Genomic DNA, 22,383 nt, shown 5'->3' on the forward strand with positions numbered 1-22,383 from the left:
TCGTTGAGATGGAAGTCCGACGGGACCTTGGGCATGAAGGAAGGGTGCGTCCTGAGCACTACCCTCGTGTCGTGAAAAGTCAAGTACGGGACCTTGCATGAAAGGGCCTGGATCTCTCCCACCCGTCGTGCGGAGGTGATGGCCACAAGAAACGCTGTTTTCCACGACAGAAACTTCAACGGGGCCGAGTGCAGAGGCTCGAACGGAGGTCCCATGAGCTTGGTCAGCACCACGTTGAGCTCCCACGCCGGGGACGGAGCCTTCACCGGCGGGAACGATCTGAACAGTCCCTTCATGAACTCTTTCACCAGACGATGAGACCACAAGGACGTCCGGCCCGTGGTTCTGGTGTATCGGGAGATCGCAGCAAGATGAATCTTGATGGATGCGTGTGCCAGTCCAGCTTTGGCCAGCTTCAGCAGGTACGGCAGTACCTGGGGAGCCGTAATCCGTAGAGGGTTAATCTTCTGTGCGTGGCACCAGACAGAGAACCTCTTCCATTTGTGTCCGTAGCATTTAAGAGTCGAGGACGCCCTGGCCTTTGCAAGAACCTCTCTGCAGTCGGCCGGTATGTCGTATCCTCCAAACTCTAGCGCTGCAGGAGCCAGGCCTGCAAGTTCAGCGATTTCGGGTCGTGGTGGAGGATGGCGCCTCCTTCCCTGGAGAGTAGATCCGCGTCCACCGGCAGCTTGATTGGCAGGGACGCTGACAAGTCCAGAAGGTCCGGGAACCATATCTGCCTCGGCCACACAGGTGCGACGAGGATCATCCTGCACCGTGACCTCTTGAGCTGGTTGACGAGCCGGATTAGCAGTGGCAAAGGAGGGAACGCATAGAGGAACAGGCCCTCCCAGGGGAACGAGAAGGCATCGCCCATGCTCCTCGCCTGGGGAAACCTGCTGGCGAACCTCCGGCACTTGGAGTTCGTCGCCGTCGCGAACAGGTCGATCTGGGGTGTGCCCCACCGTCAGAAGAGGCGATCCACTAGATCCTGCCGTAGTTCCCACTCGTGGCACGAGCGCAGCTCCCTGCTGAGTGAGTCGGCGATGGTGTTTTTTATCCCTGCCAGATGAAACGGCACCAGAAACATCCTTTGGGCGACGGCCCAATGCCACAGGTCCTGCGCCTCCTTGGACAGCGCTGGGGACCTGGTTCCGCCCTGTTTCCTGATGTAAAACATGGTGGTGGTGTTGTCGGTGAAGATCCTCACCACCTTGCCCTTGAGGGACGGGAGGAAGGACCTGAGGGCCCAGAACACTGCACGGAGCTCCAGGACGTTGATATGGAGGGACGTCTCCGTCGGGAGCCAAAGGCCTCTCGCGTGCAGATTTTCGGTGTGCGCTCCCCACCCTTCCAGGGAGGCATCGGTGGTCACCGTCTCCTGGTGGTCTGGGGTCTGGAAGTCCATGCCCGCCGTCAGATGCGTGCGGTTGCCCCACCACCGGACCGCTCGGCGGAAACTCTCGTCGAGTGTGATCCTCTCCTCGAAACTGCCCGTCGTTTGGATCCAGCGCGCGTCCAGGAACTCCTGCAACGGGCGCATCCGGAGCCTGCACATGGGAATGAGGTAGATGCAGGAAGACATCATTCCGAGGAGGGACTTGATGGACCTCACCTTGGTCGCGTCGGAAACCAACATCCGCTGTACCTTGCCCAGGATGGACCTGGTCCTTTCCTCCGACGGGGAGGCCAGAAGAGACACTGTGTCGAGCTTCGCTCCCAGAACAGTGCGTTTTGCGCGGGTACCAGGTGAGACTTGGCGTAGTTCAAGGAGAATCCCAGGTCCGTGAGAAGTCGGACGGTCCTTGCCGTGTGATCCACGGCGAGCTCCCTCGTCTTGGCTCTGATGAGCCAGTCGTCCAGGTAGGGGTAGACGTGGATCCCCTCGCGGCGCAGCTGCGCCGCCACCGGTGCAAGGCACTTGGTGAGTACCCTGGGTGCCGACCGTAGTCCGAAGGGGAGGGCTTTGAACTGGTAGTGACGCCCTTGGACCACAAACCTGAGGAATTTTCGGTGCCCCTTTAGGATGGGAATATGGAAGTAGGCATCCTCCAAATCCAACGACGACAGGAAGTCTCCTTCCTCCAGCTGACCCAGGACGTGCTGGAGGGTGACCATCCGGAACTTTTGCGCCTTGATGAACTTGTTCAGACGTCGCAGGTCCAGGATGGGGCGCCATCCCCCTGTCTTCTTCTTCACGAGGAAGTATCTCAAGTAAACTCCGGAGCCCCGAAGCCTCTTTGGGACGAGTTCGATGGCGCCCTTCCTGAGCATCGCCTTTACCTCCAGGAGAAGTTGAGGGACGTGAAGTTCTTTCCTGGCCACGGGGGACACGCGCGGACACCTTCTTTGAAACTCGAGCGCGTGGCCCCGGGCCAAGGCGTCCAGCACCCAACGGTCGTGGAGATGGACTCCCACACGCTGACTAAGCTCGCCAGCCGGCCTCCCACCGGGTTGCTTCGGTGGGGGCCCGACCCCACGGTCGGTTCAATCCTGCTTCGACGAGGCTTTGCCGCCTTGACCTCCTTGGCGACAACGGCGGGGTCCGCCAGACTTGCCTCGTCCTCTGTAGGCCTCCTGAGCCGACGAGCGGGCCGCTTGACGGTAGGTGGAGAAACCGCCGCCGGAACTTTTGGAGGCGCCCTTGCCTCCGCTGCTCCGAAAGGGCGTCCGTCGTTGTTGCAGAACTCCAAGGGCCCGGGCCGTCTCGGTGTCCGCTTTAATGGCCTGAAGGGAATCGTCCACTGTTTTCCCAAATAGGTTGTTCCCATCGAAGGGCATGTGCAGGTCTGGTCTGAACGTCTTGACGGAAGTCCGTAGCCTTGAGCCATCCACGCCGCCTAAGGCAAACGCCGTTGCCCAACTGGCGGAACCCAGTGTTGGCGATGTCCGTCGCAACGGTAATGGCGTGGCCCGAAGCCACCTCACCTTCCTGCAGGATCTCCAGGGCCTCTGCCCTCTTGTCGTCCGGCAAGAAGTCCAGTAGGGGAGCCAGTTTGTACCAGAGCTCCCTGTCGTAGCGGGCCACGATAGCCAAGGCGTTGGCCGCTTTAATCGTCTTCGCCGCAGACGAGATGACTCTGCGTCCCATAGCGTCCAATTTCTTTCCCTCGCCGTCCGGTGGGGAAGTCGATGTGGAGGCCGCACCCCCCCCCCCCCGCTTTTTTCCTGGCCGCCGCGGAGACCACGGAGTCCGGGGTAGGCTGCGCCCGGAGGCACAGGGGGGCCGTGTCCGGGACCCGGTACTTCTTCTCGTACCGGTCTCTTCTAGCTGGCGTCGTGGAAGGGTTCTTGAGGAGGGTGAGGCCCTCATCCCAAATGTCGTCCAATAGAGGCACTGAGAGGACCGTCTTCCTCTTGGCCTCGCGCCGCTGATAAAGGAAACCTTCCTTCTTCTTCTCCTCAGGGCAGAGTTGGAAAAGCTCGGATGCCCTGGTGATCATGGAGTGGAACGATCCAATCTCGTCGGGGCGGAGAAGCCCTGGTGGGAGGCGACGACGGTACATCCTCGTCGTCCGTACCCGTCGCTGCCGTGTCAGTCCCCGTATCATCCCCTCGGGTGGACGGGGAGGAAGGCTGGAGGGGCGCGACGGCTGAAAAGGAGGCGGAGGGTGGATCCTTCTTTTCTTGGTAGGGGGAACACCAGAAGGTCCCGGTTCTGGGTCCCCCGACGGGAGAGGTTCCGTCGGCAACGGTAGTCTTGTCCTTATCTCTGAGCATAAGGACTGTATAGCCGACAAAATGGCCGCCGAGTTGTCTCGCGGCGCTGGCAGAGGGGAATCCGACGGGCGATCAGGGGCCCCGTCGGTACCCTCGACGATGTCGTCGTCACCTGCGTCGGGATCCATCCCGTCGGGCCGGTCTTCTTCCACGCCGAGGCCGTGGCTTAAGACTTCGACCAGCTCCTCCTCCGAGGTTGAGGCCGAATCTACGACGACGCCCTGCCCCCCCTTTTTCTTCCCCACGGGGGATTTCACGGGGGTCCTATCGATGGGCACAAAAGAGGACTCCCTCCGAGGTGGCAGGGAGACTCTGAGCCCCGAGGTCGCCACCACTGGTGTAGCCTCCACAGGCTGAGCCAGGGCCGCCGCGACAGTTTCGATAGAGGGCTTGGCCGGATGGATTAAGGCCTTCACCACCCTAGGTGCACTCACCGCCTTATCCTTGAGGGGGGGACACTGCCTCGCTCCCCCTCCGCCTTCGAGCTCGACCGGGGCCTCTCCAGGAGCTTCGCCGGGTGCTCGGCCTTCCTCTTACCCGACCCAGAGCGTTGGCTCGTGGTTGATGGTGCCGGGGAGGGTGCGCCCTGCCTGGCGCCCGTAGAGCCCGACCGTTCGGCGCTCCCGGTGCCAGCGGACTCGCGGTGCTTGGCCTTATGTTGGACCCCCGTCGCCGGGGCGTCCTCAAAGGTCTTAGAAGACCGCTCGGCTTTCTTCCTCTTCTTCTCGCCGGACGGGCTCTTCCCTTCCAGCCAGTTGGCGAGACGTTGATGGCGGTCCTTCATGGTCCGCTCCGACATGTTGCCGCAACACGCACAGTCCTTCTCCACGTGCGTCTTGTCCTCATGTAGGCAGTAAAGACAAAAAGAGTGTTCGTCCTCCTTGAAGACGTTCTGCAGCTGACATCCAGGGCAGACCCTGAACAGCTTTCCGGGCGTCGAGCTCCCCTTCTCCTGGGCCATGACCGGGCCTGAGAAACTTCTGGAGTCCTCCAAAAGCGTAGCTCGACGAAATCTTCACCCTTGAGGGGCGCAGGCGAATCCGACACGGGTCCCCGTTGATCGGATGGAGAATCGGTGGAGCTTGAGGCTCTTCTGACCGAAAAAACGAAGTTTTTGAGAAAAAACGTGAAAAAATAGCACTAACGCTCGAGAGCAATAGCACGAGGATCCCAACACATGAACGTGCGGTAAAAATCTGAAGATGGCTGCCAGAGGCGGTGCTTAGGTAGAGGGCAGTCATTGGCTGTGGTCAGTATGACGCAGAGACCAGTGATTGGTTATTACTACGAAAGACAGATCAGAAACGAAACTGATACTGGTTTTTTCTTTACCGAGGATTCCCAGCTTGACGACGGGGAATATTCATGAGCATGTGAATCTATGCCAGACCCCATGCTGGAGAAATGTAAACAACTAACAGCACAGGCCTGTATACTCAACAGGAAGTTTGGCAGACATTCGTTAAAACCTGTCATAGATTTCTACAAAATGAAATTCATTCCGGCAATCACACATGGAGCCAATAGTGCCCTGGGATGTCCAGACACCTTATGGTCATCGCTTGAACATCACTTTTGGTCCAAAGTCTTACGTCTTCCAATGGGTGTACCAACTGCCTGTATAAGATACGAGCTAAGTCTGCTGTCCATCAACGCAATAGTAATGTGGTCCACTCTGAATGCGTTTAGAAAGATAACCATTGATCCAACAGCTCCACAATACCACATCTTAACCAATGCAGACACATGCCCGACAGACTGCATTCTGTCTCAATGGATAAGACGCTGTGATGACATTGCAAGCGACCTATGCACCAATAGAGAGTTACTCCATATGAATCCTGTCAAAGTAAAATCACTACTATAGCAACAAGACTGGATTGATACAGTTGACATACGAGGGACTCACAGAATTATGAGAACATGTCCAGCTGAAGCAAGAAAAATAAATGATCCTCAACCCTACTTGCTTAAGTTCCCAGATACTGCGCGTAGACTCCTTTTCATGAAATTTCGCTTAAATCTTTTTCCAACAAGAGAAACGCTGGCAATTCGACAAAAAGATGGAGCTCCATTGCTGACCTGTCGCCTATGTGGGGAGGGAAAGGAAACACTGAAACATCTCACATTGTTCTGCCCACAATTGCGACAGGAACGCTCTATTCACTTGGGAAAATACATTGTGGCAAGACCAAGTTTGTCCGCTGAGGATTGGTGGGACATGATGCATCAAGACGTGGAACGCAGCCTAACAGTCGAATTGACTTTCCTTCTAGAGAAGATGACCGAAAAACTGGAAAAACATGAACATGACACCAAAGTCGTCTTAAGCATAGCTTGAACTTTGGAAATTCAAGAGTGATTGGGCCGCTAAGGCTTTAAACTTCGTCTTATGTCCCTCTTTCTCGCTTTCCTTTTGTCTTGCTGCCTACATTTCTTTTTATTTTTCCATTGGAGCTTCTTCTGTGGATTTTCTAACGCTGTTTTGAGATTATTTTTCAGAACTTTATGTACATAATTTTCTTTTCTTTTTTTAAAGGTTTGTAACAAACCAATAAAAATAATAATAAAAAAAAAACAAATTACCTTAAAGAGGAAGCTACACTGCAACCTAATCAACACAAGATCGATGTCCAAACATGCAACCGAGATCTGCGACCTACTCTGCCACAGGGAACGGACATCCTTTTAAATCACAGAAACCAGGTTAGCCGAAAACTACGAAGTGATCCTTCACAGCTGCTTACCCAACAACTTCAAATGCAAACAAGTGAACAGGAAAGGCAAAAGAGGAGGAGGATTCGCACTAGCCTACAAAGAACACCTAACAATAAAAACAGCCAACCCCTTCAAAATCCCTAACTGCGAGTTCCTCATCCTTCAACTTACCACAGACCTACAATCAAACCTCACATTCATTCTAATCTATAGGCCACCAACCTACGACGCAACCTAGAAGACACCTTCATAGAAGCAGTCACAAATCTAGCTAAACAGCATGAACATCTGATCATTCTCAGAGATTTCAACATATGGTTCGAAGTTGAGAAATAAAACTCGCAGAAAACATTAATCAAGCAACTTGAGACCATCAACCTCCAACAGGTGGTAAAAGAAGCGACACAGATAGCAGAGCACTGCTCCGATGTACTGGAGCCGCTGCGTTGGTGTCAAATAGGACTTCTTTAAATTGAGGGAGAAGCCCAGCTTGTGAAGGGAGTGGCAGGTGAGGGACAGATGATCCAGGACTTGCTCGGGAGAGCTCCCCCTGATCAACCAATCGTCCAGGTAGGGGTAGACGTGAATCCCTGGAAGCAATCTTTGCCAATAAAAAACCTGGTCACAACGTCACCACACATCCAAATACTATGGATCAACCACCTAATTTTCCCTTTCGTGATCCAAACACCATCAAAGCCCCCTAAAATACCAACCTATTTGGAAAAAACTGGAGAACCATCAAAAACAGCAACTTAGAGGAGCGACTAGAAATCTCAAAGCCAGTGACCACATAACTGGATGCAACAGACGAAAACACAAACCTAATCCAGAAATGGATTGCAGAAACAATAAATGCCATCTGCCGGGAAAAACACATTGTCCCATCAAGAAAGGAAGCAAAATAGTACACATCCCACCCCACCTAAAAGTGATGAAAAGAATGAACAAAAAACTAGAACAAGAATTGAGGAACAAGCGCGACCAAGAAAATCTACTACAAATCTGAGCATACAAATCTGAAATTCTAAAAGCAAAAAAGAAATACTAAAAAATGACCAACCCTCAAAAAGAATTAAACTACAACATAAATGAGATGAGAAACCCACTGGGATGCAACACCGCACCAACACCCTCCCAAAAACTATGCAGTGTTCTTGCAGACCATTTTAAGAACAAAACCGTCAGCATACACAGAATCATACAAAGCAGACCAATCGACCAGACAACCCACCAGCTACCACCAACCCCGGGACAAGCTAACAAAATGTACTGCTTCCAACAGATGTCGAGAGAAAAAGTTCAACAGGGTAGGTTCTACGAGGAACCCCTGCCCTCCAGACATCTGGATACATCACAGGAATACTACCTACACCTCTTGAATCAATCCCTTTCAACAGGGAAAGTACCAAGAGCTTTCAAAAACAACCTACATCAAACCTCTACTCAAGGACACAATGGGCGATGTGGAATGCCTCTCAAACTACAGACCAATCTCTAACATTCCTTACCCGTCAAAAATACCAGAGACCTATGTCTATGAACAACTATTGGAGCACGTTGAAAAGAACAACTACTGGAACAGGCGCAAGTAGGGTTCAGACCCCTGAGAGGAACTGAAACAGCACCAGTCTCAATATGGGATGACCTAAAGATTAACGCAGACTTCAACACCAAATCAGCACTGATATTTCTCGATCGCTCAGCTGCCTTCGACACAGTCAACCACAATATCCATTCTTTTTATTAGGAAGAAATAGGGCTCACTGACACAGCACTGCTGTGGATCAAATCATTCCTTGTGGAAAGAAACAATCTGGTTAAAGACTTTCAAATCCACGCCACAGGATTCCTCCTGTGGAGTGCCAGAAGGCTCCTAACTATCCGTGCTTCTTTTCAACATCAACATGACACTACTAATCAACCTCATCAAAAGGCACAGACTAACATGCTACAACTACGCAGAAGATGCACAAATCGTCTTCAAATTCAGAGACATCCAAAGAGAACGCACCCCTAGAAGAGTGTCTCAAGGAGCTCTACAAATGGATGAACATTAACAAACTCAAAATCAATCCTGATAAAACTGAAATCGTGATTACACTGAAAGACACAGGGAACGACCAGCACATAACATGGCCAATAGAGCTGGGACACCAACCAACCCCATCCAAAGATGTAAAAAACTTTGGAATCCTCATGGACGATGTTAATATTTGAACCCCAAGTGAAAGCAATAATCCGGAAATGCTTCCTTCTCCTACAAACAAAAAAGATCCTACCATTCCTCTCCTTCACGCACAAAACACTGGCCAGCATATCCCGAATTGGTTTATAGTGATTATTTCGAATGCCATTATGTCGAAAACATTTAGCCTAAAAAAAATATTTTGAATGTCTGTTTTTTATTTTATTTTTTAAATGGGGGGTTCCCCCCACCAACCCTCTGTTTTTTTTACTTACGAAATAGACAAAAAAACTATAAACTAAAAAAAAATAAAGACATTCGGAAAAAAACATTTTGGCAAAATGTTTGACATAATTGTATTTTGTAAAAATGTTTTCGAAAAAATGACTGGATACCTCCCACATTATGTCCAGGAGTGATTATGTGATTATGCTAACAGCATATACCTCGGAATGCCAGAATACCTAATGAGGAAACTACAATAAATACAAAACGCGACTCCTCCTCACACTCAGCAGAAGAGATCACATCACACCAGCGCTCAGGATGCTACATTGGCACACGGTCAAAAAGAGAATCTCCTTCAAAGCCCTGTGCATAACGCAGAGAGCAATAGACGGCCAGGGATCAGATTTTATCCAAAAGAAATTCTCCATCTACAAACCAGCTAGAACCCTGAGATCCTGGAACGACATGAGTCTTGAACACAAATGGTACCGGAAGAAAGAACTGGGCGGCTCAGCATTCTACTGCTTAACCGCAAATCTATGGAACTGCATTCCGAGGGAAATTCTAACCGTGGAGGACCATACAAAATTCTGGAAACTGTTGAAAACCTGGATCTTCAACTCCGAACACACTGAAGCTGACTGAACGACATCAGCACACCTCCCGATCAACCAAGCAGGGGAAAAAAGATAAGTAACCCGGAAAAACAAGATTGAAGAATAGGACCGGAAAGAGAAGCACTTTAACCTCCCACCCACCTCCCCGGCCAACACAGAGCCCCGGAAAAGAGAGGGTGATAAGCCAGAAAAGCTAGAGCCAGGAAGTAGGCCAAGGAAAACCCAGAAATGGTAATGGGAAAGGGAGGGTCACCCATAGGCATGCCGCGAGGGAAACAGTAGCAAAGTAGCGCAAGAACACTTCACCCAGAGGCGACTTTACCAATACAACTAGAAAGGGAACACGGAAGAAGGGAAGATACAACTAATAAGCTGGAAAAGCTGAAGATGATCAGCCATGGCGTTAGGCAGAAACCTGTGCAGTTCCCTTAGGGACCACTGCAAAAGATTTAGGACTACAGGTGGTTGGAGTACACCCAATTGGTAGCAGTCTGTACCACCCAGGTTTACCAGGTAGCTTTGGCTGAGCAGTCAGACTTCTCTCAAGATGAGTTAGGCAGTATATAGAGTATACACAATAGGTACAGAGATACAGTAGCACAAGCAAACACTGACCAGAGCTTTGGTGTAAAAGCATATAATTATTTATTTAAAGACACACTTGTAAATTACACTAGCACAAAAAGAGGTAAGTAAATTCAACACACAGTCACTATTATATATATATACAACCCTGATTACTTATTAGACAAGTCTTAATGAGAAACACCACTTATTTTCAGACAGAGGTGAGCGCTTAACATAAGATGGCACTCTAATAAGTTATATAAAAAGGGAGGGAAAAGGCAAAGTTATGAAAGCACACACATTTCAATACTTTTTAAAGAACCACAGGGAGGCAGGTTAGGCAAAGTCTACTGGAGAGCAAGCAAGTTCAAATGCCAGGCCCACTCTTAGAGAGAGCAAGCACAATGTGTCCAGGATCACACAGTGGGGTTATACCCAAAGTGTCTTTGTAAATAGTTCACAAAAGATTGAGATCAAGTTAGAAAAAGTCAGTTAACAGGCCCCAGGCTAACCCAGGTTAGAAAGTCGACGATTTACTGTCACCCCGAACGATCTGTCGCAAGGGAAGCCAGGCGGGACACAGTACCTGAAATGGGAAGAACGCTCCAGCGGGGGCAGTTGTTCCTGGCAGCGGGTGCAAGTCGGTGTGTCGTCCAGAGGAAGAGGCGGTCTCGACGTTCTTTCGATGGGATGGTCCGACGATGTATTCCATATCTATGACAGGTAATGTCCACAGCTGTGCTGCTTCGGAAAATCTTCGGCGTCTGCGTCCTGCGTCAATGACGTCGATGCGCCGTCCCCGAGGACCTCCTCCGACGGCCGGCGTCACCCGATGTGATAAGTAGGATGCACGACGCCCATAGCCTCAGTTGTAGTTTTTTCCCCCAGAACGTGTGCCACCAGTTTTCTGCCAGTCAGACACACAAGGCCTTGCGGAACGCAAGCTGCAATCGCAAAAGAAATTCTGCAGTGGGGAAGGTAGGGAGGGAGCGATATGGAATACGTCGTCGGACCATCCCATCGAAAGAACGTTACTAGGTAAGAAAGTAACTTGTTCTTCGAGGGGATTGGGTCCTCCGACGTATTCCATATCTATGACAGACTCCCAAAGCAGTACCAAGCAAGGAGGTGGGAAAAGAATTTAGAACACAAATTTAGCATGCCCAATCAAATTGCGGAATAAAGGACTGCCTTGCCAAAGGCCAGATCCTGCCCTCGGATGGAATCGAGGGAGTAGTGCCGTACAAAAGTATGTACTGAAGCCCAGGTGGCTGCATCACAGATGTGACGAATAGGAACACCCTTCTGCAGGGCAGTAGACGCAGCCACTCCTCTGGTAGAATGGGCCCGCGAGCCAGCCGGAGGGTCCTTACCCGCCAACGATAACACTCAGAGATAGCTAAAATAATCCAACGAGACAAAGTCTGTTTCGTCACAGCTTGTCCCAAACGCTTTCCAGCGTAACCAATGAAAAGTTGATTGTCCACTCTGACCCGGGACATGCGCGAAATATAAAAGCTCAACGCTCTCCTAGGATCAAGCCTATGGAGCCTCTCCTCTTCCTTACCAGGATGTGGAGGAGGATAGAACGCCGGAAGAACAACCTTCTGACTCAAATGAAATTCCGAAACCACCTTCGGAAGAAAAGAAGTATGAACTCTAAGGACAACCCTGTCCTTATGAAACACAGTGAAGGGTGGCTTAACTGAAAGTGCCTGTAACTCACTCACTCTGCGAGCGGAAGTAACCGCAACCAAAAACACAGTTTTCAGAGTTAACATTCTCAAAGGGCAAGAATGTAGAGGCTCAAACGGAGCACCCATAAGAAACTTAAGAACAAGGTTCAAATCCCAACCGGGCACCAGAAAAGGTGACAGAGGGAACACATTAGTGAGCCCTTTCAAAAACTGAGAAATTAAAGGAATCTTAAAATAGGAACATTCTTCAGACGAGCGCTTAAATATGGACAGCGCCGCCAGGTAACCTTTAATGGTCCCCACTTGCAAGCCCCTGTGGCCCAAGGAAAGCAAAAAAGACAGAACTTTGGGAATGTCACATTCCAAAGGATCCACATTCTTAACTCTGCACCAGTCGCAGAACTTTCTCCAACGGCAACGGTACAGAGACTTTGTTGCCGGCCGCCTTGCCGAGAGCAACACCTCCATCACGTCTTCAGGGAGGTCCCAATCCTTATACCTCAACCTTTCAGAAACCAAGTGTGAAGGTTGAGGGATCTGACCTCTGGATGGAGAACCTGACCCCCCTCCCGTGAGAGCAGATCGTCTCGGTAGGGAAGACGATGTGGAGGGCAGATGGACAAGTCGAGAAGGTCCGGGTACCACGTCCTCCGGGCCCACGCCGGAGCAATGAGGATCATCCGGGAACTGAACCTCTGTAACCTCCACAGTACTTGCGGGATGACGGGGACTGGAGGAAACGCGTACAGCAGTGGAATGACCACTCCACCACGAACGCATCTCCTAAGGCTCCTTTTGGAGGAAATTCCTGCGAGCAGAACCTTTCGCACTTCCGGTTGACACTGGAGGCGAAGAGATCCACTTGAGGGGTCCCCCAAAGGGCAAAGATCTCCAGGAGAATCTCCTGAGCAAGCTCCCACTCGTGAGATATCGTGCTCTGCCTGCTCAGAGCGTCCGCAGTCTCGTTGTCGTCTCTGGCCAGATGAACAGCCGAGATCGAAACTTCCTGCTGGATGGCCCAGAACTCGAGCTGCATCGCCTCCCTGCACAGAGGAAGTGACCCTGCCCCCCCCCCTTTTTGTTGAGGTAGTGCATGGCCACCGTGTTGTCCGTTAGAATCAGGACACTCTTTCCTCGCACAGTCGGCAGAAAAGCCTTCAGGGCAAGCCTGACGGCCTTAAGCTCCAACAGATTGATATGGAGTCTGGATTCCGACGGAGACCAACGACCGCTGACTGTCAACTCATTGGCATGAGGCTCCCCATCCCGTGAGGGATGCGTCCTTCAAGATCGTCACCTCCGGCCAGGGCAGCCAAAATGGCGCCCCCTTCATCAGATTGCCTTCGACAGCCCACCACAGAAGGTCCTGGGCGACCGAGGGCGGCACCTGAACCGGGTCCGACAGCCTGCCGGAGGACTGAGACCACTGGAGCTTGAGTGCCCACTGCAAAGATCTCATCCGCAGACGAGCCTCTGGCACCAGAAGAATGCAGGATGCCATGAGGCTGAGCAGTCTCAAGAACTCGGACGCTGGGAGATTCTGGGCAAGTTGAAACCTGTGCACCATCTGCTGAATGTGAAGAGCCCTCACCTGGGGAGGAAAACACTGCCCCAGGATGTGTCGAGCACTGCTCCGATGTACTGGAGCCGCTGCGTTGGTGTCAAATGGGACTTCTTTAAATTGAGGGAGAAGCCCAGCTTGTGAAGGGAGTGGCAGGTGAGGGACAGATGATCCAGGACTTGTTTGGGAGAGCTCCCCCTGATCAACCAATCGTCCAGGTAGGGGTAGACATGAATCCCCCCTTTCCTGAGATGCGCTGCCACCACCACCATGAGCTTGGTGAAAACCCTCGGGGCAGAGGTCAATCCGAACGGTAGGACCCGAAACTGAAAGTGTGCGACGACAACTTCTTGTGCTTGTGATGGATCGGCACATGGAAGTAAGCGTCCTTGAGGTCGAGAGACACCAACCAGTCCTGAAGTTGAAGGGCCTGGAGGACTTGAGAGAGAGTAACCATCTTGAACTTGTCCTTCCTGAGGAGTTTGTTCAAACCGCAGGGCTTGAATTTCCTGCGCAAGGAGCGGATCCGGAGTCTTCAAAGAGAGGTTGCCAGGTGGATTGTCGTGAGGCCTCTGCCGAAAGGGAAGACAGTAGCCGTGGGTTATGATCTCCAGAACCCACACATCTGAAGTAATGGCTCGCCACTCTACAAGATGCTGCGCCAGCCTTCCCCCAACCGGCGAACCATGGGACCTGGCCTCATGACTGAGTGGTAGCGGCTGCGGCGTTGCCTGAGGGCAAAGAGGCAACTGCCCGAGCGGCCTTGGCACCTCGAGTACCCTTGTTTCCACCTCTGGCACTCTTACGGTGGCCTCTTTGACTGCTAGCTCCTCTCGCTTTACTGAAGGACGAGTAATAGCGAAAGGAACCTCCCCTCCATTGCTGTCCCCTAGGACGAAAAGGCGGAGGTTGTCGAACTGCAGCGCCCAACGACTTTGCTGCAGCTTTGGGGGTCTGCAACCTCTCAAGACTCTCATCAGCCTTGCTGCCAAAAAGATGTTCACCGTCAAAGGGCATGTTGAGGAGCCGGGACTGCACATCAGGAGCGAACCAAGACTTCCCCAACCACGCAAACCTGCGTATTACGGTGCTCGCCGCCATGGACCGGCTGACACAATCTGCCATGTCCAAACCTGACTCAACGGCCTCACACATGGCATCCTTGCCATCCTGAACCATAGCAAGGAAAACCATCCCGTTCGTCCCCTTCGGGAATATGTTCAGCCGCTAATGCAACACAGTTCCACAGAGTGTGTGAGAAACGAGACAAGGCACATATGGAGTTGGCCGCCTGAAGCGCCATACCCCCTGAAGAAAACACTTTATTCGCCCAGCCGTCAAAACGTTTGTCGTCCCTATCCGGAGGGATGGTAGGATACGACGCCTGCTTTGCCGGGGCCTTAGCCGCCTGCACCACCAAACTCTCTGGAGTGGGGTGCCTGGACAAGTAGCAGGGGTCGCTACTGGCTGGACAGTATTTTCGCGACAAAGACTTGCCCACTGCCGGGAGACTCTCCGGAGCAGTCCAAGCTGCCGCCACCCTTCTCTGCAGAGCCATATGAAACGGCAATACCGGGTCGGTGGGGGGACCAAGATCAAGGATGTCCGTGAGATCATCCTTAACAAACTCCCCTGGGGGAGCCCACCAACCCAAGTACTCGGTGACCCGAGACATAAGGCACCGATATGAAGAATCGGCATGAGCGCCAGGCTCCAGCCTACAAAACTCCACCTCCGGAGAGGTGTCCAGTCCACTGGCATCATGCAGTGACTGCCTCAGGTCATCAAACTGGCTATGGCCCGAGATGAGCTCATCTGGTACCGTAACCGGAACCAAGCCTTCATCGGAGCCTTCATCACCCTCTGAAATGTACTCCAGGCTGTGAGAGGAAGACATCTGGGGACCAAAGCTGTGCCTGACCTTAGCCAGAGCCTTTCTAGGGGCTAACCCCGTGCCACGGGGCCCCTCCGACACCACCGCCTCGAAAGGCGTTGAGGGCGCCGAACGAGTCTGCGCCGGCGTTGACAGAAACGGCGTCTACGTCGAGCGAATCAGCGTCGACGCCAGCTGCAGCGCCACCAGCATCGACAGGGTCGACACAGGCCTCGAAAGCCGGAGCTCTGAGCGTGTCTCTCGACGACCTAGGCGCTGAAAGCGTCGACGACCCCCTCGGATGCGGAGCCTCAAGAGAAATCGTCGACGACCTTGGCGCCACAGGCGTCAACGTCTTCTTCGAAGACGGCACATGATCACGCGGTCTCGAGCGCGTCAAGGACCGGGACCTTGAACGGGCATGGCGAGAACGGCTACCCTTGTCCGAGCGGGACCTCTCCCGCGAGCCGTGCCGACCACCCGAGCCCGAAGGCGTACGAGCGGTGTCTCTCGACCGGTGCCGACCGACCCCACTCGGAGGCGCGGACGGACCGGTGCCCTGCGATTCAAGAATCGCTACCATCTGCTTCCCGAAGGAAGCCCATTCCTCCGGTGTCGCTTGCATGGAGGGATAAGCGAACCGCCGACGGGCGGAGTCCTCAGAAGAGGACGGGGAAGGCGACCGATGCCCGCGCTTCCGGGAATGCCTCAAAGAGGCGGAGGAGTGGCGAGACCGACTCCTGGAATGAGACCCACTGGACTTCCGATGATGACGCAGAGAGTCGCCTCTCGAGTCATCCCTCGAAAGCCCCGTAGACCTCGACTTCCGGGGCTTAGACACCCGACCTATCGACAGGTTCTTCTTGCATTCCCACAAGGCCTTTGCTGTGAGCGACTGGCAATCGACACTGTCGTCCGTATCGTGGGCCTCCCTGAGGCACCAGAGGCAGGCGTCGTGCGAGTCCGTGACCGACATCTTGGACCCACAGTCCCCGCATTTCTTGAAGCCCGGACGCGGGGTTGAAGACGAAGTAGACATCGCCACAAACAGGTCTTCACAAAAAAACCAAACAGGTTCAACGAACCGAGAAGAAAACAGCAAACTCCAAAGAGGCGAGGCGTACCGAGATTCACGAAGCGAACACGTTCGCGGAAAAAAAGGAACTGAGGCTATGGGCGTCGTGCGTCCTACTTATCACATCGGGTGACGTCGGCCGTCGGAGGAGGTCGTCGGGGACGGCGCATCAACGTCATTGACGCAGGACGCAGACGCCGAAGATTTTCCGAAGCAGCACAGCTGTGGACATTACCTGTCATAGATATGGAATATGTCGGAGGACCCAATCCCCTCGAAAGAAGGAACAGGAGACTATCTGGTAAATAAAAGAGGATTACTTAAATCATTTAAGAAATGGATGAAAGGGCAGCAGCATGGTTATACCAGCTAAGGGGGGAAACAATGCTAGCATGTATGAAGGCAAAAGACACTGGGGGCCCTCTGGTCGGTCCTAAACGATAAGGACGACCACCAAGTATCCCTCCAGACTAATCCCCATGGAGAAAGTGAGTGGAGAGGGTATATCTCAAATTTGTATGATAGAGAGGAAATCGTAGAGAGTTCTTAATTGTAAGTGCGGAGTTCTTCAAAGGAAGTGCAGAGTTTTCTATCCAGTTAAGGCATATAATCAATAAATAAGGTACATTTTCATTAACACAAGCAATTACATATTACAGGGTTAAGATTCAATCTGCACCTGTTGTATGATCTAAATCTATACAATCTGTTTTCAAATCCAAACTGGAATATTGGAGGGTCTTATCTGGCATAATGCCTTGGGTCTTCCCAGGGAAGTCCCAGCTGGCGTAATTAGGCTTGAACTCAGCCTGATTTCTATGAAGTCAGTAGTTGATTGGAAAGTCTGGAGATTCTTGCGAAAAAGTTCCACAGGCAAATTCATTGTTCAGTAAATTAAGTGCATTGGACCAGAGCAGTGCAAGATCGGGTTTTGCGGTCTGGGTTGCTGAATCCACAGACAAACTGGTAAACCTGAATCGCCACCTTGAATTATTGATTGCTTATCCTGGGAGAGTTAAGCGTGCACTGGAAGAGAGCGACTAGATCTACACAATTGAATGAGTTTCAAGGACCTAGTTGTTCAATGACATAGCAACAATTTCTAAACTGCCTTAATCCTTTTTTTTTTTACAAAGGTTCCCTGCAGCCATGTGGAGAAGAAGTTCTTAGGATTTTGTTTAAATCTTCTTACCACTTTTGAAGTTGTAGGCGCTATACACTGTTAAAAAAAACCTGCAGATTGTGCAGGTAAGAGGGAACGGTAGAATCCTTGTTTCATCTAATCTTGCTATATCCAAGCACTAGATCTTTGAGAATAAAGCATCTCTTTACCTTTGTTGTTGATAGGACGATCTTCAATTTAACATATTTTTGGCTGCAGATACTTGTCCTCATCACGAGTTGGGCGGTAGCCCTTAAATGCAGCGGTAACACTATCACCGCCGCATTTAAGGGTTGGTCCAATCATGAGTCAAGCGGAAAGTCAGAGTTTTACCTCCAGCTTTTTGATCGAAGTAAAATTCCCAACTTTCCGCCTGTTTTCGGCGCTATTAGTGCAGTGCTGATTCTGTCGAAAAACCTCATGGGAATGGGGACTTACCGCCCTACCGCTACTCGTGATCCAGCGCTAATAGCACCGGACCGAGTAGCAGTATCGCGGTTTGCATTGGCAGTATTGGCCCACTGTCAGGAACTTGAGGTTCATTATGTTTAGCAGTTCTACATTGTATAGATTTTATTTTTTACTGTGTTTTTTAATTCTTTTTAGAAGGCGTAAAATCATATTGAAAGTTTAATGTATTGATCTGTCTGGAATGTTTTTACATTTTGATGTGATTTTAAGTTTTGATGTGTCTTATAAGGTTGTGTCAAGAGCTACGCGCAGAATAAATAAAAAAAAATTAATCAAGTCATTTAGTGGAACACTCTGGATGGAATAAATGCTGGAGATCTCAGGGAGTAATCACTGCAGTCAGAGTTTGTCTGAATTGGCGAACTTGGTGAAATCTGTTCACTTAGAAGAATAACCTGCCACACTGGTGTTCCAGCGCTTAAACCCTTTGTCTGATCTTATTTGCACCAACATTGAAAAAAATTATCTCAAAGGCATGAACGATCTCTATGTGGAATTGTCTTTTGATGGCGAACATTTTGCCAACAAATGATTCAATATGAAGTGGTGCTCCTCGTGAAGGGAAGGAGGTTGATGGTATTGTGAGTAATGCCGCCCAGGATACTTCCAAAGAACTGCTAACAGGGAATCATCCAACTTACCCTTGTTTGAGATGTGTTAGTCATTGAAGAGTCAGTCAAGTCAGATCATTTTTACCATAACCATCTCACATTTTTCAAAATCTGATGGCATTGTGAAAAAATATATATCACCAAAGGTGCGTCTGTCAGTCCATAGCAAACATTTAGCAGCATTACAAGTGCTCTTTCCAGACCCCAGGCTTTAACAGTGTGGAGAGAAGGATGCAAATACTTAGTACAATAAATAACTTGCGTGTTCACCTGGAACTAAATATGAGAACAACATTAATACCTATAGCTTTTGTTGAAAGGGGTAAGGTAAATCAGTGAATAACGTATTTCTTGATGGAATGTATGTTAAGATATTGTCATGAAATGACTTGATACCGGACTGTGATGAGGACAATTTCATCCAGAATCTAACTAGCCCTTCTTGCCTTTGCCATTTAGGTTCATGGCATATGAACAAAGAAGATATATTTATTGGCTTGATACCATCAGGTGTGCTTGTCAAAGCATGTCACTAGATAAGAACTCTGACATCTACCAAAATATCTTGGTCTCTCTCTTGTGGAGACCACTCTGGCAAAAAATTAAGTTGTGCATGCAAACACTTCCAATTTTAAGTCTAAGATTAATACTTTTTTCTGTAAATCACAGTTGTATTGTTCTTGCTTTCCACTAACCTGCTATAAGGCTAATTAAACCCAACGGGGGAGAAGGTTTGATGTGTCAGATGCTAGACCAGCTTTGTTTTTTGTTGAAAAAGAAAGAAAACTTTAGAAGCCTCTGGACTATGTGGTCATGGTTAACATTCTTGAAAATTATTTCATAGAATATCCTGCATGTTCACATTGCATCAAATACTGTTTTGAGGTGACTGACGCATTTTACCCTGCTACTTAGAAGAAATTGCTAAGTATATTCTAAACAAGCAATTTTGATAAAGCTTGGAAAAAGCCTGATTCTCATCCATCCAGAATCAAGAAGTGTCCAGGTTGCAGGTCGGCAAATGCAAAAAATGGTCATATTAAAAATTGACAGTGAAACATTGAATCCAGCATGAATGCATGTCCAGAAGCTCAACCTCTATATGCACCTGCCAGATCATCAGCTCAGTGCTTTTCATACCCTGCCCACTGCTTGGCATTCTTTGCAAGGCTTGTGGCTACTCTGCCTTTTTTTACTTATTATTTCTTTCTCTCAGTGACTGAACCTGATGGCAGAATAAATTATCTGACAGCAGCACCTACTTAAAGGGTTATTGTGGTAGACTGATCAGTGGCACAGAGGGTCCTCAATACACCTATGCACATGGCAATTCATATTTTATGAAGTCAATCAGAAAAAAACAAGTTAAATAAATGGATCCAAACAATAGAGGGAGAGATAAGGATAGCAGGCAAATCAAAATCAGTTTCACACTGCAAAACTAGCCTACGGTCATTTGGAGATTTCTAAAGGGGTCCTTGACATCCTTCAAGCTTCCAGGAAGAGCTCCACGTAAAATTACCTAGCTTGGGAGTAAGTGCATAAGGTTGCCTAACTGAGCTCTTTCTAAGGAAATCAACCCACTTAAGTAATCATGTCAAACATGAGCTTTTAGTACCCTCATCCAATGCCGGCAGGCAGGTGGAATAACCCTGCATTACCAGCTGGAAAGGCCCTAAAGTTCTATCCAATTATCAGATCAGCTTTCGCCACCCACGGTGGTCAGTTACTCAAAGCCTCCATTGTACAGAGGTGAAGTAATGCACATTAGAATACTAAATCAGAGGCTACTGCATCCTTGCCCACTCTAGAGACCATGGTTGTGCATATAGCTTTCCAGCACCATGTGCTTTGGATGTCATTATTGGGGCCATCAACTAGACAACGACATCTGAATTGTTTAAGCACTACTCCATGGATGTTCAGACAAGAAATTCAGTTTGGTCAAGCATTACTTAAAATATGTATGGTTAAAAGAGTCCTATAATTAGGCTAACTGCTCCCTGTCATAATTCTCATTCTTTAAAACGTTCTCAAGAGTGTGGAGAAAAGGGCCCTGGTTGTGACAGTAAATACAAATTACTCCAGATTGTGACCCTTGCACCGATGGTCCCTGGTCAGGGCACCCACTTATATGAAGACCAACAATGATGGAGGACACAAAACATTTGCATATGGTTAAATATACAAAGACAACAATATGATAAGACTATGCAAGGTCTCGGCCCATACCCACATACCTCATCTGGAGCTCCACTGCCAGGGAAGAAGTTGCCATCGTCGTAGCGATGTATTGAAATGTACAGCACATTGGCGTCACTGTAAAAGGCCTGCTGAGTGCCATTGCCATGATGTACATCCTGAGGCAGAGAAAGGGGGTAGAGGGGCAGGAGGAAACATGTCAGTCACCCAATAGCTCCTAAAGGGTAGTGTTACATCGAGAGGCATACATACATCTTACGTTTAAAGCATTTCATGAATTCACATTAAAAGGTGTCAAACTGAATGCAACCTAATTAAAAAAATAAACTATTTAGCCGCTGACAAACTAATGATGACTTTAACAGCAATGTGTAATCAAACAAAAGTGCCTTGGTTGTGTGGTATGGCACCCATGTTGACATGATTCCTACCGTCCCTACCTTCAGAGACTTCCCTCCATCCTCAAGGGAGTGTCCAAGACAACCCCCAGCAGGGGCTGTGGTAGGAGTAAAAGTAGGGAAAAGCATTTACCTGTCACTGTGCATCAGTAAAGAGAGAAGACAGCTATCCCTGACAGTGGGCAGCTAATGTCTTTCATCAGCACAAGAGAGGCTTACTAATGTCACATTATATTTCATTGATAGTCCACGGCTCATACCTACGCGTAACCCTAACTGTGTATTAAAAGACATGCCCGATATGTAACATAACAATATATAGTACATTTAAATAAATGCCCCACACATCATGCTCATATTCAAAATGCTTCAAACAAATTTCTCAGTAATGAACACTCAAAGATTGCTCTTACACTCTCCTGTATGGTATACATATTTCAATTATGAAAAATAAATAATATAGGAACATTGCTACTAATATCATCACTAAACATATTTCATATTCAAACAGTTATTAATGAGTAAGCAGCTATCATTGTCAGTGCCTCCAAGTCTACCCAAGACTAATCAACCTTCCCAGAGACGACATATCCACCTTAAAAGTAACTGCCTGCCTCATCAGGTCTCACTAGGCAACCTTCCCTGCACAGTGGTAGTGACCCTACACCACCTCTCTTGTTGAGGTAGTACATGGCTACAGTGTTGTCAGTCATTATCAGGACATTCTTTCCCCGTACAGAGGCCAGAAAGACCTTCAGCGCCAGTCTGATTGCCCTCAGCTCCAACAGGTTGATTTGTAGTTTCGACTCAGATGGATACCAATGACCGCCGATTGTCAGATCGTTGGCGCGGGCTCCCCATCCCGTGAGTGAGGCGTCCGTCACTACTGTTATCTCTGACCATGGTTGCCAAAAAGGTTCTCCTTTCAAAATGTTGTCCTTGCAGGCCCAGCACAGAAGGTACTGTGCGACTCTGCTCAGAACCAAAGGACGTCTGACATCCTGCCTGAAAATTGGGACTATTGAGTCCTGAGGGCCCATTGAAGGGATCTCATTCTCAGGCAGACCTCTGGCACCAGGAAAATGCAAGATGCCATGAGGCTGATCAACCTCAAAAGCAATTGAAGGCCAGAAGACGCTGGGCACTCTGGAATTTGGTGACCATCTGCAGAATGTCTTGAGCTCTCACCTCGGGTGGCGAGGCTTTTCCCAAGAAAGGGTCTCAGACTGCCCCGATGAATTGGAGCCTTTGAGATGATATCATGTGAGACTTCTTGAAATTGAGGGAGAAGCCCA

The 22,383-nt window shown here is 49.7% G+C and overlaps 1 protein-coding gene across 6 annotated transcripts in view; it reads right to left on the bottom strand.

Annotated features, from left to right (window-relative positions):
• Nucleotides 1–22,383, bottom strand: part of HDAC4 (histone deacetylase 4) — a 2,586,716-nt gene that overhangs the window by 332,402 nt on the left and 2,231,931 nt on the right. For all 6 annotated transcript variants that reach the window (XM_069616020.1, XM_069616021.1, XM_069616018.1 and 3 more), the window contains one exon: nt 20,729–20,848. In XM_069616020.1, coding sequence (XP_069472121.1) covers nt 20,729–20,848 — 120 coding nt within the window. The remainder of the gene's footprint in view (nt 1–20,728; nt 20,849–22,383) is intronic.

Source organism: Ambystoma mexicanum, chromosome 9 (genome assembly GCF_040938575.1).
Source record: "Ambystoma mexicanum isolate Mex_15411 chromosome 9, UKY_AmexF1_1, whole genome shotgun sequence".
In the NCBI taxonomy this organism is placed as follows: domain Eukaryota; kingdom Metazoa; phylum Chordata; class Amphibia; order Caudata; family Ambystomatidae; genus Ambystoma; species Ambystoma mexicanum.